Source organism: Columba livia, chromosome 5, assembly GCF_036013475.1.
Source record: "Columba livia isolate bColLiv1 breed racing homer chromosome 5, bColLiv1.pat.W.v2, whole genome shotgun sequence".
NCBI classification, from domain to species: Eukaryota; Metazoa; Chordata; class Aves; order Columbiformes; family Columbidae; genus Columba; species Columba livia.
In genome coordinates, this window is record NC_088606.1 from 8,453,142 (window position 1) to 8,470,641 (window position 17,500).

At 42.6% G+C, this 17,500-nt stretch overlaps 1 protein-coding gene across 1 annotated transcript in view; it reads left to right on the forward strand.

The window, feature by feature from the left end:
* BRF1 (BRF1 RNA polymerase III transcription initiation factor subunit) overlaps positions 1-17,500 on the forward strand; it is a 180,733-nt gene that overhangs the window by 120,153 nt on the left and 43,080 nt on the right. The window contains exons 12-15 of the mRNA XM_065063287.1: positions 11,862-11,923; positions 14,335-14,416; positions 14,508-14,563; positions 16,435-16,691. Of these exons, the coding sequence (XP_064919359.1) occupies positions 11,862-11,923; positions 14,335-14,416; positions 14,508-14,563; positions 16,435-16,691 (457 nt within the window). The remainder of the gene's footprint in view (positions 1-11,861; positions 11,924-14,334; positions 14,417-14,507; positions 14,564-16,434; positions 16,692-17,500) is intronic.

Below are 17,500 nucleotides of genomic sequence, written 5' to 3' on the forward strand. Positions count from 1 at the left end.
TTCAACCCAGGTCATTCATTTCAGTTGGCAGTCGCTGACGATAATGTTCCTTTGCTTGGCTTTAATTTAGCACTTGAAGATTTTTATGTTGATTTTGATGGCATGGGAGTGTTTTGTCTGGACTTTAGTATTCTCAGCTTTATCTTGCTTGTAAGATTCAAAATCTTGCACTTTCAGGAGATGGAGCTTTTGCCCGTGCACCTTGCTGTCGCTTCCCTCATCCATCCCGTCTGTCAGCCCATTATCCTGGGCTTATTTCACTGCACAGTTAATGATGCTGAAGTCTGCTGTGGAAAGAGTTTACCTAGTTAAAACTAACATAAAGAACAATCGATCCTAGTCTTACCTAAAGAAGTAAAAGAAATAAAAGATGAAAAAACCATCTATTCCATAGAAGAGGATAGTGGATCTGGATTTGAAATGGTGACCTGGCGATTTGGGTTTCATTTTTTAATGAAATAGTAGAAAGTTATCCAAAGCTTATTTTCAGAAGATGACTTTGTTTTAGTTAATTCAAAATAAACTTTGCTCATTTCAAAGAAATCAATATTGCATTTTAATGCTGAATGTGTTTAAATGAATCTGGACATAAAATGCGCATCACTCTCTCCAAATGGGCTGTGGACACGTAGTTGTGTTTCTGAGAATTGGTTCCATAATACAATATGTTATAGTGAACTTAGATTAAGCCTCATGGGAAAGCATCGTTATTCAGTTAATTAAAGAACAACAACTTTGATACTGTGCCATATGCTGTAAAATAAAATGAGTGCATGGCAGAAGAACCATGAATCCTTTTAGTGTATGTGAGACTGAGCCATGATTTGTGACTTTCTTCTTGCCTCTGCAATACCATGTTAAGAAGAGGCCTAATATATTGAAATGCAGAATTACTTACATGTGGTGGGATGTGGGACCTTATCTTTTCCAGTGCTCTCTTTTCAATGTGTTACCAGTCTACCTGGTTTTTGAGACTTACTAAAATCTTTCCAAACTCATTACTTTGCTCTGCATCTAATCAACATTTAAACAGGGTCTTTGGGGTGTCTGTACCCTGGAGAATGGCAGATTGGTGAGAAACTGTAAAATCAGCAATATGTAACCTAGCGAAAATGACATATTAAACAGAGTTCTGTTTCTATATAAGTTTTATATACAAAGTCAGATGTTGAGATTAATCAGAGTGACAGGTTGTACAAGCATATGGCTGGCCTTTCTGATAGCCATTAGCTTGAAAGGCTGGCTCTGAAACCGGCTCCATTATTTATAGGTGAATCATGCTGCTGGGCTTTGTTGGGAAAAGGTTATTTCACCAGCTCCACTGAAACCCCCTGTGCACTAAAGTGCCTTTTTCCACCATTCCTGGAGAATAAGGCAAATTGTTCTCCGGGAACTTCTCCACAACTTTCTTCTTTTGGAAAGTTGTGGTGTCGGAGGGCATTCCAGCACTGTAATGATGGATCTCAAGCATATGGAGTACACATGCTAATTACGCTGTGCTGATGGTTCAGCCTCTCCAAATGCCAAGGCATCGGGACCTCAGAGCTGCTGCAGGCAAAATGTTAAAATTCTTCACCACTGTCTACTGCGCATCTGGGAGAATGTTTGCTGCAGTCCCCAAAACATCTGGGGAGAGGAGGAGGAACAAATGCACGTCCTCTGGAGGAATTTGCTGCACTATGTGTGCTGTCTGCAGCAGGACCGTGCTGCAGTTTGGCTGCATGACCAAGTGAGCTTTCCATGCTCCACGCATACCTGGAGCCACTCACGCAATGTGGAGGTCCTTATATGCTTCATAGACTGGCCCAAATGGATGCAAAAATGCCTTGGTCCTTGGGGCAGGGCTCCTGTGCAAGCTTCGGGTTCAGAGCAAGACTGAGAAGTACTGTACCACCTACTTCTCAGCCTTAGGCATGACCAGAGACAAAACGATAGAGCTTCATGTAGCATGAAATGGCACAACCTCCATGATTTTTATTTTAAAGCATGTTCTATGCTGGCTGCAGCCATCTGTTGCATAATGAACTGATGCTCTTAACAGAGTCACAGAGTGTTTGGGGTTGGAAGGGACCTCTGGGGATCATCTAGTCCAACCCACTTGCTAAAGCAGGTTCACCAGAGCAGATCACACAGGAATGTGTCCAAGCAGGTCTTGAATGTCTCCAGAGATGGAGACTCCACAACCTCTCTGGGCAGCCTGGTCCAGGGCTCTGGCACCCTCAAAATAAAGAAGTTTCTCCTTATATTCAAATGGAACCTCCTGTGCTTCATTTTGTACCCCTTAGCCCCGTTAACGCAGATCTTCATTTCTGCAGCTGTCACCTTTTAAGAATTCAAAACCATCTCTCCTGCAGGTTTGTAAATCCCGACTGGTGGTCCTGGTCACTGAAGCAGAGTCAGGATCTTATGTGTAGTCTCTCTCTGCTCCATGTCCCCAGGAGTCCTGGTGGCACAAACCACTGCCTGGTAGCTGCTCTGAGCCCCATCGCCATCCACCACAGAGCCTTTCTCCTTTGGGCCAGGTTCCCACCTAACTGCTTCGTTTACAAAGCTTTTGCTTTTTCTGCAGGGGAGTTTCTGTTCTTGTTATTCTACAGTAGTAATAATAAATAATATGAATAATAAACAACCTTTACCTTCTCTTTCCTCTCCCCTTCTCTGTAATTCCCTGCTTGCTATTTCTCATTAGCAATGAAGGAAGAAGCTGGGTAACAAAATGAGAAATTTCTTACGTGATAATTTTCTTTCAGTTAACAGCTTCTCACCATTCAGCCTGACTGGATAGTGCAGTAAATAGCCAGGATACAAATTGATTTTTTTTCTCTAAATAAAGACTCAGGTATATAATTTTGCACACTATATTGTGGTGTTGTCTTAATACTAATAATTACCTGCTGAAGTATTTCTGTCGTCTGGGTGGCTACTGGTGGCTGGCACTGAACTTCTCACCAGATCTACCATAGATCTAAACCTCAAAGGACAGGGTAGAAATTAGCCCACCTTTGCTGATGGAAGGTAAGAGTGATTAGAAGAAAATTATAAGTGGAAAGTTCAACTCCGGTCTTCTATCTCTCTCATCTGGGCTATTTTTAACCTGGAGCAGTTCTTTGGTCCAGACCACAGTGCTGGGAGCAAGAAGAAGGCTGCGCCTTCAGTGGGAGAGCTGACACAGGCCAGGTTGGCATAGATGTGAGTCCTTGGCCTTTGGATGCCCAGCACTGGCCCGTGTTCCTGTCCCGGGGAGCTGTGAGGTGGGAGTGTGAGGGTAAGTTTGGGCTCTCTGACGTGCAAGAGATGTGTTTGGGTCAGGCTGGGTGCTGGTTTTCACCTCCTCGTGACAATTCAACCTTTTCTACTTCTACTAAAAGAAAAACCACTCTGATTTTTGGGCGATCATCTGAGCCAACTGTGACTTTTCTGTGATGTCGTAGGAAGATGTTAGCTTTGCTCTGGAGTTCAAGTCAGTCAGATTAGCCTGTAAAATATTTTGAGCGTCCTCACATTTTTCCTGTGTCTTTGTAGCTTGAAAACTGTGTGTATATATGGCTGTATACATTTAAAATTTCTCCCTGCTGGAACAGAAATTGATTGATGATTAAAAAAAATATAGTCAAAAATAATCCAAGCAAAATTCCAGGGTTTGTTTTCAAGTTTTCTATAATGCAGAGCTCCCCATCTCGTTTTATTTGGTGTGGGGAGCGCAGCACGTTAGACGAGTAGATTTATTTCTCCATAAAACATATGTCCTTCTGCTGGGGAGGCCAAGTACTGGCCGGGAAAGGATCCTGGGCTTGTTGGGGGGGACAGCTGAGCATTTAGCACCCACGGCAAGACCTGGCCGCTTCACCGGCGAGCTGCAGTTGCCCAAACGATGCTTCAGCACTTAACCATTAAACCAGCTGTTCCCTTTACGGCCGGCTCGGGTGTAAAGCGCCCTTGGTGATTTTTACACAGTGGTCTGGCAGCACAGAGAAGTGGAGCTGGAGGCTGATCTGTCGGCTCTCCGGGGCGTTGTACGGCCCTCGCCCTCCACAAGAGATACGGTGACGCTTTGCACTCGCGGGGTTTGGAGAAGGGAACTGATTAAGATGCCGGTCAGTTCTTCTCCCTGGCCTCTCCCTTTATATAAACTGTTAATGTTGGATACCCCTGCAGAGATTAAAAAAAAAAAAAAATAAATGCAGAAAATACAGGCCAGAAGGCACCAAATAGAAGGAAGGGTGGGGGAAGGGAAAGGAGAGAAAAGATGCCAAGAACAGCATAAAAGGCAAAAGAGGAAAATACAGGGGGGAATTGGTGATCGGGTGGAAAACAGCAATAAGTAGGGGAAATCTGTCTTTATAGTCTCTCTTTATAACTACTGAGGCAGGAGAGAGCAAATGTGTGGAGAAACGCTGAGATGCGACTATTGTACGTTCAGCAGGAATGCTGTGATCAACCTTGACGTCGTTAGACACAGAAATCACGAGCTGGAGAAGACTTGTGTCTTTGCATGGGTGCTTGTACCATTTCTGGGCTTTGGGGCTGAAAAATATCATTTGTGGTAGCTAATTTTTATGTTTCCAGGTGAATTATTTGTCAAGTTGATCATTGATGGTTATTGGTTTCATCAGCAAAAAATAGCTTTTGCCATAATGTTGAGAAGAGCCGTCCTTTGAGCACTTGGTCATGGAGACAGGGTTGGGAGCTTGAAAAAGGACGACAAGTTGCATCAAGTAGGTTCATAAAGGATGGTCTTTTTCACTATTTTTTAAATGTGTTCTGGGGGACACAAATGTTATTCCAGCAGAGGAACATCTGCTTCTGGTTTTGAGGACAGTGTCAAGATGTTCTTCGGTTCAAAAGCTTAGCTTTCTGCTGTATTTATTTTGGGAGGTTGAAAGAATTTTTTCTTAAGGGCTTTTTATATTGCTCTGTAGTTCAATAAGCACAAGCTTACCTTTTCACAGAAAAATCTTCAGAATCAGAATGGCATTGCTTATTACTGGACTATTTTTGTACTACCTGCTTTAAAAAAACGTATATTGCAGGGGGATTTCTGGAAGCAATGGAGTGATTAACTGTTTTTCTGATGAATTAATGTTTAAGATAACAACTTCCCATGCCTGTTAGACTAGTGGCATAGCCTTTAACTGCATAAAAATGCATGGTTGAGGTTTGGTTAGATTCTCCATGGACTGTGAGGTGAAACAATAGCATTTGTTTCAGTTCAGATGTGCTGCCAGAAAAGCAGCAGGGTTGGTGGATTGGTTTGGGGTACTTTTTGTCTTTTTTTTTTTTTTGAAAGTGAAATTTAATTTATAAAAAATGTGTTCAGTATCTAAGAAAAATTCTGTGAAAAATGACTGATGTAGGAAAAGCTTTTCTTATAATTCATTCCCATATATCATTGAGCACACAAGTTTGGAACTCTGTACCTGCCATGGGGTAATGGTTCTGTGCCCGCTGTAGGAAGGCGGCTGAGGCTGTCAGGTGTCAGTCAGATGCTGCAGGACAGACCTGACACCCACAGCTCAAGTCTTGGTGAGAGGACATAGAGATGCAGGCGCTTAGTAAAGATGGGTTTGGAGTTCTGTGCCAGGTTAAGGTGGAATCTTGTAGGGAAACCTCCTTCTGCCTCCAACAACGTGGGGGACCAGTGACTGCAAGCCAGCCGGGGCTGATCCTGGCTCCTGTCCCACTTTGCTCTCTGAGAGGGTCTTATTTTCAGGAGAGGGGAGTAGGGAAGGAGCTAAAGCGCTTGTACCTCTCTGCTTTTGGACAGGCTTACCTTGCACAGCTGCTCACTCACACTTGCCATAGCAGGGTATGGAACAGACATGTGGAATTGCTTTGGTTTTATTCAAGTCTTTTCATAGAATCGTAGAACAGTTTGGGTTGGAAGTGACCTTCAAAACTCATCCAGTGCCACCCCTGCCATGAGCAGGGACATCGTCACCAGATCAGGTTGCTCAGAGCCCCATCCAGCCTGGCCTGGGATGTCTCCAGGGATGGTTCATCCACCACCTCTCTGGGCAACCTGGGACAGTGTTTCTTCCTCATGTCTGGCCTGAATCTCCCCTCTTCTAATTTAAAACCATCACCCCTTGCCGTCTTTTTGCTTTTCATTTGCACCTCTTTGGGCTTTGCCCAAGCAGAGGGCCCGGCCGGCAGGCACCGCGCGGTGCCAGGGCTGCGTGTCCCGGTGCTGCCGGGCAGGCCGGCGCCGGCCGCCATCGCCGGGAGCCAAAGTCTCTGGGAAGAAGGGGCCTGGCTCTGCATGGTGCTGCGTGTTGGCTTCCTCTGAAGGAGTTCGCAGGCTGGAAACTTGGCTTCGGCTGAGGAGGACCCCGTAACCTTGCCTTGGCAGAAGGAAATAATAAAGTGACAGACTTCGTTTATCTTTGTGCTGTATGCATGGCCTCCTGTGCTCCGTATGCCGTCAGACTGAAATCCTGGTGTCGAACTGGCACTTTGAAGGAGTAGGCTGTAATTTTCAAGGTGGCTTCAGGTACAGTAAAATAAAACAAACCACATTTTCAGTTAAATATGAAGATATATATCATGCTTTTTTATGACCTTATTTTGTCAGTAAGTGCAATTAATTTTGCTCCGTCCTTATGTCTTGTTTTTTTGGCGTACTTCTGTTATAACAGCACACGATGACGTTGCCAAAGGTGACTGGGGGTACTCGAGCCCTTGGCAGCCGTGGGGTGCATGCGGTGGGATGGGGACACAGCGGGTCCGGCTGGAATTGCACAGAGGTGCTTTATTAATGAGATGGGCAACAAGCTTAAAAGTGCTGAGATAAACTCCCAGCCTGCTCCGGGGGCTCCTAGAATCATAGAATCATAGTCCCATAGTAATAAAACTCACAGCCTACTCCACTCATGGACCCTTAGCACACCTGGATGTGCAACGGGTTCATGTGCACACCCGTTGATCCTCGTGCACCATGTTTCATCCCGTGCTGCTGTTGCTGCAGCATTTTCACACCCGTTTCTCTTCCCTACCTGGTTGTACGGCACTTTATATCTGCCCTGCACCGCTGCCGCTCCCCTCCCCTTTCCCAGGCTTAATGACTATTCTCTTCATGCCCTTCGGTAAATCAGTTATCTTCCCCTCCAGAAGGGTTCTTGTCCCCTCTGATCAGCTAATCAATTAGATTCTGGCGCGGTTGTGAGGTGCCTTTTTTGACGCTAAGCTGCCGCCTTCCCTTCGCGCTCCTTGCAGCTCCTGAAGTGGCACCAGCCCCACTCATCAGATTGAGCTGCAAAAGCGTTTCTGCTCCATCAGGTTCCTCCGACGATCTGCAGGAGCTTTCTGTGGCCCCCGTTGGTTTTAATCCCTCCCTGGAGAGCAGCAATCAATCCTGCTCAGGTCATTTTTTTCTTAAGGATTTTTGTTAGTGGAAAAGCCTCTGCCAACTATTTTCAGACTTTGTTGTGCACTAGCCCCAAAGTGTTTCTTAAATGCTGGGGGTGCTTAGCATCTGGTGCTGTGCTGAATAGGTGGAAGGGTTCTTTGTTTAAACTCTTTCGGCTCTTTGGCTTCTGTGAAATGGTGTGACAGAGGATATATTTGCTGCATGGGACCAGAGCACCGAGCGCCTTCTGTTCTATCTGCTCCGGAGGATTTCCTGGGAAGTGTTCAGCCTCCATTTCTGTCTGTGAGGAAATCCTCTTATCTGGGCAGAGCAATAAATAGTGCTGCCTCCTGTAATAGAAACAGAAAAACACATTCTTCACATGGCTCTTTTTAAAAATGCAGGGTTTAAAATATATCAGTTGGAATGATTCTTCTGTAATAAATCCCCATAATAGTGTGCTATGTGTACATTTAACTAGCTGCACAGAGGCAGGGAGAGGGGGAGATGGCGTGTTAAAAGAGGGCTTAGCGTGCATTTAGTAATGACAAGAACAGTAAATAATCCTACAGGTTTACAAACCTAATCCCCTGTGTCTGATTGTAGCCCTCGCGTCTACTAGAGCTGGTTGCAAAGATGTTAAAAGGCTGTAAAGAAAAGGCTTTTTGGGGTTTTTATTTTTAAATGTTGGGGGAGCTAGCTGGTGATTTTAAGTGCCATGAAGGTAGCTGATTCGGGGCCTTGATGGAAAGTTCTAGATGTGCCCGTCCTCCTCCGCTTGCTACAGAAATGTTAGATGAGGATGAAGGAGGCTGCTCCTTGCTGCCTCACTCTATGCTCTTCCCAACAGTACTTTAAGAACTGGATTGGGGACAGGGGGGGATGTTTTTAATGCCCAACTTATTTTTCGCCTGTGCTCTGCAGTAAAGTGGTTGTTTTTCCTAAGAGGAGAAATCCACAATGTCTAAGAGCCGTGCCACGTGATGCCATTGCTTTTAAATAAGCTTTTAAGAGGTTGGACCAGATGTTGGCCACATCTGTGTTTTTATTTTGTCGAATGTTTCATTTCGACCCTTTTATTACAGGAGAAAATGATCATTTGGAAATTGTTTTGAAAAGTTTAGCAGCTGCGAAGATCTTTCTGGTATACAAAAAAGCAAGGGGTTTCCTTTCTCTGTGGTGGAGTGAGCGTATAAGATCGAGCAGACGGATATTTATGGCTGGTAGGGTCTACTCATGTTGGAAATGGTTGCCATGAAAATCTTCAGATCAAAAAGGTTGTATTCTGTTTTGAACTGGCATTCTGTAACAAAACAGTGAAAGCATTAAACTAGGGATGTGAAGGCACCTTCTCTTGTGAAAAGCCCCTCGTGTTTAATGATCGCTTATTGCCCTGGCAGGAAAAAGGACGACTTGCCCGCAGAGGGATATCCTGCAATTACATCTTTTGCTGCTGTTATGGGGTCTAAGAAATGCTTATTATGTATAGCTTGCTTCTGGATTCTTCTCTGCAATTTACCAGTTGGAGAATGAGTTTTCTGTCCCCGTTACTAATTGATCTAGTGAGAAAAACTGGCACCTAATCCAGTAACAAGTTGTATTTAAAATGACATGTGAAATCGTTCATGGTGCCCGAAATTACATCATTTTCAGTCTGGCTTATTAGGGCTGTGTAAAGGAACAGACACCTACTGTACTGTGGCATATTAAATTTTAAACCTCCGATCCAAAAATACAGCAAGGTATAGGAGGAGCGAGGTGTTTAATGATGAATAAAAGCAATGGCAGCTTGATTTCAGTGGGGTATTTTTATTGTTCTTAAGGTACTGTCGCAGTTTTTACAACAAATAATTTTAGGATGCAGTTTTATGTAAAGTTGAGCGGTGACTCAAGTAGTTACGTCACCACTTCCAAATTTTTATTTTCTAGCCTGCAACTTTCAAAACTTACCAGTGATTTTTGAAGTTGGCTCCGTTTATCCCAAATTTGAAGTCTGTGTGGATAGTTGACCTTTTAGTTTACCTAGTGCAATGAATATTGGGAAAAAAAAATCCTTTATTTATTTAGATAAACCAAGTTGAAAGTTGCCTTTTTTTGTTGCCCCCAAACCCTTGAGGAAACAAAATCTAGATAACACAAAGACAGGGGAGGCTACCTCCCTTTTGTCCTACAACATGGTGGTTGAAGCTTTTACCCAGAATATGGCAGACCCAGTTTGATTCTTATTTTTGCACAAACTCCTTCTGAGCCAGGACACAGGTTATTCTGACCCGGGCACACTCTTACACTCTGTTGTCCAGCTATTTTATTTTGTGTAATGAAACATTTTTTGGACCCCTGTGGACAGTCTCCTGGGAAGATGTCTCAGACACTAGACTACAGTATTTACTCTTTTTCTTGGCGAATCTGGCATTTGGCACTAAAGTACAGTTCATTTCTAAATGCAATGACAGTGAAAAATGTTCCTTAAGGCCTTTTCAGTCACATTAGCATCAAATTATCTGAATTGGTAAATTCAATCTTACATTTACAAGGCAATCTCAGAAAAAAATTAGAGCGCAGTGTTATGTCATTCCTTGTGGCAAGGCGTTTTTGTCAGGTTGAAACCTGTTTTGTGTATGACTTGATAGGGAAGGAGTTTAGAACTTTCTGCTGGTTGTTTAAGGTGGATTTTGAAAAGGCATTTGTAAGTGCTCCGTGTCTGATACCGATAAATGTCTGTTGAGCCGAGCAGCCAGACCCTTTACACCACCTCAAGAAGTGCAGCCTTTATTCCTAACCAGGTGTTAGGATTGAATTCCCAACCCTGTGATTTCACATACTTCAGGCAACGGGTTTAAATGCCTGAGTTTTGCCAAGCAGAGCATCATTTGCATCTTTTGGGAATGCTTATAATTCCTACCTTTGCTTGTCTTCACCATTTGGTGCTCCTCAAGCCTTGAGACTCCACGTTGGCTCAAAGAGCTGCAGCTGCCTCCCCCATCACTAGTCCAGCGCTGTGATGCTCAGGACCTCTGCTCCAAGAGAATCATAGAATAGTTTGGGTTGGAAGGGACCTTCAAAGCTCATCCAGTCCAACCCCTGCCATGAGCAGGGACATCTTCACCAGATCAGGTTGCTCAGAGCCCCATCCAGCCTGGCCTGGGATGTCTCCAGGGATGGTTCATCCACCACCTCTCTGGGCAGCCTGGGACTCTGTGTTTCACCACCCTCATTGTAAAACATTTCTTCCTCATGTCCAGCCTGAATCTCCCTCCTTTAGTTCAAAACCTTCACCCCTTGTCCTACTGCAACAGGCCCTGCTAAAAAGTCTGTCCCCATCCTTCTTATGGGCCCCTTTTAAGTACGGAAAGGCCACAATAAGGTCTCTCTGGAGCCTTCTCTTCTCCAGGCTGAACAACCCCAGAAAGCACCAGGCTGGGAAATCCAACCATTCAAAGTTCTTGGTTTGTGGGGAGACACATCCCCAGGACTGGGGAGCGGGAACCATGAAGATGCCAGGCTGTTCTGCAGCATTTCACTTTTAATTTGTTATTGCGGATTGTTGAAACTTCATTTGTTTATTTTTTCTGCAAGTAAACTGGTTAGGTCATCTCTTGTCTGGTCTTGGTTAGATCTAATGGAGATGACCAAAAAGATTCCTTCATTCCCCTGCGTAAGTCTTTGTTGAATAATTTGTTTTCTTCTCTACCTGAGCTGTGATGTGGAAAATCAGGTTTTGCTGCTGTACACTGTGCCAATCCCAAATTAGGCCTCAGTTCTGTGCTGCTATGCTTTTTAATGGATAGAATATTAAAAAAAAAAAAGTTTTCAGAAGAAATTTAATAAATACAACATTAGAAAAATTACAGCGAAACTGTAATTACAGAAACTCATTTTTATTTAACATTTATCTAGACCCCTCCATCACCTGTTAAAGTTACTTTAAAATTTGGAAATGTTTTAATAACTCCCATTTTACAGATAGAAAAACTAATACACGTCATTTTACAGAACTGGTATGAGGTGTTTCAAATAATGATAGATCAGAATCAAGAATAAAGCCGTGGTGTGACTGTCAGCGTGATGTGGTCCCTGCTGCTTCCCTGAAAACAGAAAATATTAGCTATGTCATAACTATGGATGAATCGGCTTTGACAGGGAAATTCATGTTATGATGAAAGAAAAATGGTCATCTTCCTAAAATGGATTCCCTAGCTTCCTGCTGAATGTTCGTAGCTCTAAATTAAAATGGAGAAAGAAAGGCAACTGGAAGTGTCCCACAGATTTTTAATACTGTAGAAGATTCCTGAATTTTAAATGAATTCAATACGGTAAATTTGTGCATGTGTGTACCCCCGTATTGAAAATACTCAGCAACATGTTAAATCTCCTGGAGGAACGCGAAAGGATGCAAATCTCTGAAGGACAATCGTTAAGTGTTACTGTGCTGTAGAACTTAAATTGCGATTGATTTTGAACAAATATCTGCCTAATTAAAATGTGTTTGGGTTTGTTGTTGGTTTTTTTCCTACAGATGAAAATACAGGAGATGGTGAATTAGATCTGAGTGGGATCGACGACAATGAAATCGATCGGGTAAGGTGCCCTCGTATCCCAGCCCTCTCTGCATTTGGTTATCTGGGAAAGAAAAATGGTTCTTATCTGGTTTCTGCTCTCCCCTCGAAACCTCTTCACTCTGATCTATAGAGAGGGTCAAGTGATGTCAGTAATCTGAAATCAAAACTTAGGTTCACGCACGCCCGTAAATTTGTTTTTTCTTGCCCATTTTATCACAGAATCACAGAATCGACTGGGTTGGAAAAGACCTCAGAGATCATCGAGTCCAACCCTTGGTCCAACTCCAGTCCATTGACTAGATCATGGCACTAAGTGCCATGTCCAATCTCAGTTTAAAAACCCCCAGGGCCGGTGAGTCCACCACCTCCCTGGGCAGCCATTCCAATGCCTGACCACTCTCTCCGTAAAGAATTTCTTGTGTGTCTATGGAAATGCTGCTGTTGCTCACTCTCACCATGCTGGAGTAATTATGTTTTAGAATGTCTTTTATTCTGAAGAAGGACTTTTTAAAGTTTGGTGGAGCTCTAAATTCATTATTTAATTAAGATACATTCAACATAGGAGGCTGCCATGGAAACCAAACTGTAAAACCAGCATGTACAACTTCTGCGTTCTTTCAAATATTTCTGTAATGTTTTCTGGATTTATTATTATTTGTGTGACAACAAAAGATACCCTTTACCATATAGCCTGGGTATGATAGACAGCTGTGCGAATGGCTTGTTGAAGGCCACAGAGAAGGTCAGCGCTTGAGCATGCAACAGAGTCCGGCTCACCTGACTGAGCCTAATGCCCTCTGCAGCCACCACGCTGGTTTAAACTGTAATTTGAACACATAATACCAGTGCTAAAAACTCCCTTTGGGATACAAAATCATTGAGAGTGATGAGATTGCATAGGGGTTACTGTTCTGCAGAACATTGTTGGTGATGGATGAAGGAGCAGGAAAATGCTCAGCTTGACTTTGGCTGTAAAGCCGGGTTTTGCTAGACTGCATGTTAGGAGGAGTCTTGTGAATCAAGCAGATGTGATATGGAGGGAGCGGGGAGGCTGAAGGTTTCCAATATAGCAATTCCATAATTTAAACAATCGCAAGGGAAGAACAGGCACATTTTCTCCTCCTCCAAGGCTCTGTGATGAGCTCATAACTCTGCTTTTATGACCTCATGTTCATTTCCGTCGCAATAGCTTGTAATATTGTAAGCCCAAGATTATGAACACCCTGAAAGCATAAGAAGGATGAATAAGTGAGCTGGGAGGGAGTTTTACTATTACGGCTCACCTTTAATAGAAGCAGATGAAAGAGTGAAAATACTGGTCTGATAAACCAGCACTTGCACAGCCGTCTGCGAGCCTCGTTTGCCCTGAGAGGAGAAGCTCCTCCCTACATTAGTTTCATTTAACTCAAGTTATTTTTCTCACAAAATCCTGTATGTACATTTTACTTTAGAGAAAAATCTGCAGTTCTCAAACCTCTGAGATGGAGAAATCTCAGCTTGTTTTTCTTGCACTTAAGCTTCGCTTTACAAGTCTTGGTTCCGCTACTTAAAAATAAAGTGTCTTGTTCGTGAAGGATGCCCCAATTTGTCTTCTCTGTTCTGCTGAAGTTCTTCACTCCCAAACAGCATCGACTGTAGAGAACTTCTATTTCACGGACAGTTGTGCTAAATACTGGGTTTACTTTTACATTTAAGTAGTAGAAGAGATCTATCTACCAACCTGCCAGCCTGCCTGCTACCTACCTGTTTATTTCTGTAATTCATATTGATAGTTCTAGGTGTGTTTTACAGCTCCACACCTAGTTATGATGTTACCGAGACTACATGGAGTTAACTGAAAGAAGCTTGTGTGTGGTTACTGAAACTATCTCTCTAAAATCTAGAGGACTAAAACTCCGGCATCCTAAGTTGGTATCATTCACACAGATGTGGCCAATGAACTAATAATCTCAGTAACTGCGCCCAAACCTCCACAGAAACCTACCCAGAAGGCACATGTTTCTGTTTTGGTGGCACAGGGCAATGGTTCCCAAACTGTTCTGAATTACAGACCACCATCAACATGCAGAATTACTTGCAGACGACCGTGTTGTCATGATAGGGTCTCACATCATCTGAAAAAGATCATAAACCCAGGATCATTTCAGGTTAATTACAGAGCATGTACAATGAGTCCTGGATGGGTTTTGGTCACCCCATCATAGTCTGGAAACCAAGCACTGTTTTTTGAAAACATGGTGTTTTTTGCCAGCTTTAGAAGTTACTAGAAATGCTCTCTGGTTGTCACATCTTAGTCATGTTTTCTTTTTATTAACATATTTTTTTAAAAAGAGAATGTGAATTGACCTTGCCAGTGGTTTTTCAATTCAGTTTTGCTCTATGGTTTTCAAGTTGATTTCTGAAAGTAGATAAACTTGTTTTGTCTTTTAGTATATACTTAACGAAACAGAAGCTCAGATAAAAGCAGAGCTGTGGATGAAAGAAAATGCAGATTATTTGAAGGAACAGAAAGGTAAGCGGCTGGGATTCTCCTTTTGGCTGGTGTTTCTGAAATCTGCAGTCTGTGTAATCTTCATGCTGGTTACCCTTTTGTCATCTTTCAGAAAAGGAAGCAAGAATAGCAAAAGAGAAAGAACTTGGGATTTATAAGGAACACAAGGTATTAAACTGTGTGCTAATTGTGTCTGTTTGAATATGTCCTGGAAATTCATTACATTTGCTGATCAGCTCCATGATGTATGGGCATAATCGTACAGGTCATCACTAAACAAGCAAAAGCTTTTGTATCTCTACCTGTTACTGAATTACAAGGCTATAATTTTTCAGGTGGTGAGTAAAACGCTTTCTTGCCCAAACTTTTCTTTTAAATTGCTATTATGAGAAAACTCTGTGCATGGCAAAGTCAGAGCTAGCTTTTTGCATTTATGATTGCTGTCCTAATTGCTTGCTTATTTAAATACAGGTCTTAAGACATGCCTAATATTTTTTTTAACATGTGCATGGGTAATTTGTTTGTACTTGCCATAACTTCAGTAGCTTTCTTTGCTCTTACAATAATGATTTCTTTATGAAGAACTGAACAGATCCTTGTTACAGTCACTTGAAAGAATATTTTGTTCTACCTTTCATAAAGAATGCAACAGTTATGTTAACAAATGGCATGTCCTGTCTCCATCTTGAGCAGTTTAAAGCAGCCTAATTGGCTGTACATTCCCGATTTATGGCATAAGTATTTTGTGTAATTGAGCAAGTGACAAGTCAAGTCTTCCACATGCAACTAAAATCCATGTTAGTTTTTAGTACTTATATCCTCTATCTTTTTTTTCTGGTTAATGCGAAAGACAGAGTTTCCTACTTCCCCTAGGTATTTCAATAATAAAAACAAAACCAGACAATGAAACACTGTTTCATGCATCAGAGTTTCTCATTCATCCTGCACTTACACAGACATGGCAGTCTACCAGCAATTTTTAAAATTGTATAACTTTCTGGCACCGCCAAGTAACCCAAACACCCACCTTTTTGTTCGAACAACACAGGAGTTTTTCTCTGACTCCGTATTGTTTCTGACAGCTCGAGTAGAACTTGATTAATATAGTGCTTTCCAATTTCAAGGTAGCACTTGACCCATGTAGGTAAACAGAGGGCCTATTATCCATTAAAAATAAATCTCCTGCAGAGCTTGGTGTTAAAACCTTCCTTTGAAAAGGAAAATGCTGAGTGAGAAGCAGAGGTTCTTGGTTTTTTTTCTGTATGTAGCCAGGCCTGGGGCACGGCTGGAAACGTTCTCGGGTGTCGTTTCTCTTTGGCTCTGCACAGCATCAGCCTCGCTGTGTGACGCCGGGCTTGGGCTGGGCACCTGCAGGTGACGTTGTCGCTGCCGGTGACATTGCTGCTGCAGGTGACATTGTCACTGCTCTTGTGTATCTGCAGCCTCCTGCTTCCCATCATCGGCACTGAGGCCAGTCCACTCTTAGAAAGCTGCTGTGATTTAAATATTGTTGGCCTTTCACAGTGTGGAGGAGTTGGGTAGATGCTCTCCCACGCCGCATTTGGACTTGACAAAAAATACCATTGCAGTTTCGTTATGGAGTTGTCGGTGCTTAGGAGAGTCGTGGCCCAGCTCGACTCTTACTTTAAAGGCAATTTTAGCAGGAGAATTTCTTTATTTACATGCTGGGTGATGCTATCAGGGTCCCTGTTCCTGTAGCAGGAGTTCACTCCATTATTTTTTTTTCATGCGTGAGAAATGGCCCACGTTCCTTCTCTGGCAGCATTACAAATACTAAGTAAAGAATTGGTAATAAACTGCGTGGGCATTTTGCAGAAAGCAAACACTTATCTCTTGGAGAAAACAGACCTCTCGGTCCCAGTGAGTGGCAGGAGAGGGAGCGCTGGCTTAGCCCCACCGCGTCGCCCGCATCCCCGCATCAGCAGCACCTGAGCCGGGGCTGCTGACCCGCAGCTCGCCCTTCTGCTTCACGGAAACTTTGTTTGTATCTACAGCACTAATTTTATATTTTAATTAAGCCAAAGAAATCTGCAAAGAAGCGGGAGCCAATTCAAGCCAGCACAGCAGGAGAGGCAATTGAAAAGATGTTAGAACAGAAGAAAATCTCGAGTAAAATTAATTATAATGTGCTAAGGGACCTGAACAGCAAAGGAAGTAACACACCAAAGAAAGAGGATGACAGCACTGATGACAGCACCAACACCAAGAAGCTGTCAAGAAGAAAATCTATTGCCAGTAGGAGTATAGCCAACCCTGTAAACAGTGTGGGAAAAAGGTACTGCAATTGTTCATTTATATTTCTGTCTGTGAGACTGTCTATGTATCTTTCTGAGCCAGACAATGTAGGGACTGAAACATTTGTTTGAGGCTAAAATAATGTCGGGGCTCTGTTTTTTATTTATTTTGCCTGCAGTGTCACAGCAGCACCTTATTTATAGTTCACATATCAGAAGGCTGCTTTGGTGTGAGTTAATCATCTTGAAGCCAAAAAAAAAAGTCAATGGAAATTCATAAATGTGAATCTTTCAGCTGGGGACACCTTTTCTTCATATACTCCTGCTGTCCTTCCTTTCTAAATTGTCTGTATCAGCTGACTTGACACTAAATGTTCAAAAGCTTTGTTTTCTTGCTTGATTTGAAAAATATAGTTCCCATCTGTTTTGACAGCTATTTGGTTTGATTCGCTTTTATTTTAGTTTTATTCCAAACTTTTGTTGTTAATTGATGACACAAATGTAAAGCTTTACAGTAAATACGCATGTTGGTTTTCTGGTCTGCATTTGCAAATGTTTTATAGTGTGATGAAAGCTACTATTTTAATGAGTAAAATATTCGACTCGCCAAGCAGATTTGTAGCTGTAAAGTGTCTAAGGAGGTTGATGTGTCCTATCTGAAATAGTCAAGTATTTTTGTCATCTCCAGTTGATGAAATCATGTTGGCTGATCGTTTGCATCATGCCTATGTGTAGTAATTTCTTACTTAGATGTTATTTATTTATTTGTTTGTTTAGTTGCTGCCTAAAATACACAGCTATAGGTATTTAATTCTGAAATGTAAAATGATGTCTTTGCACTGTAGTTCAG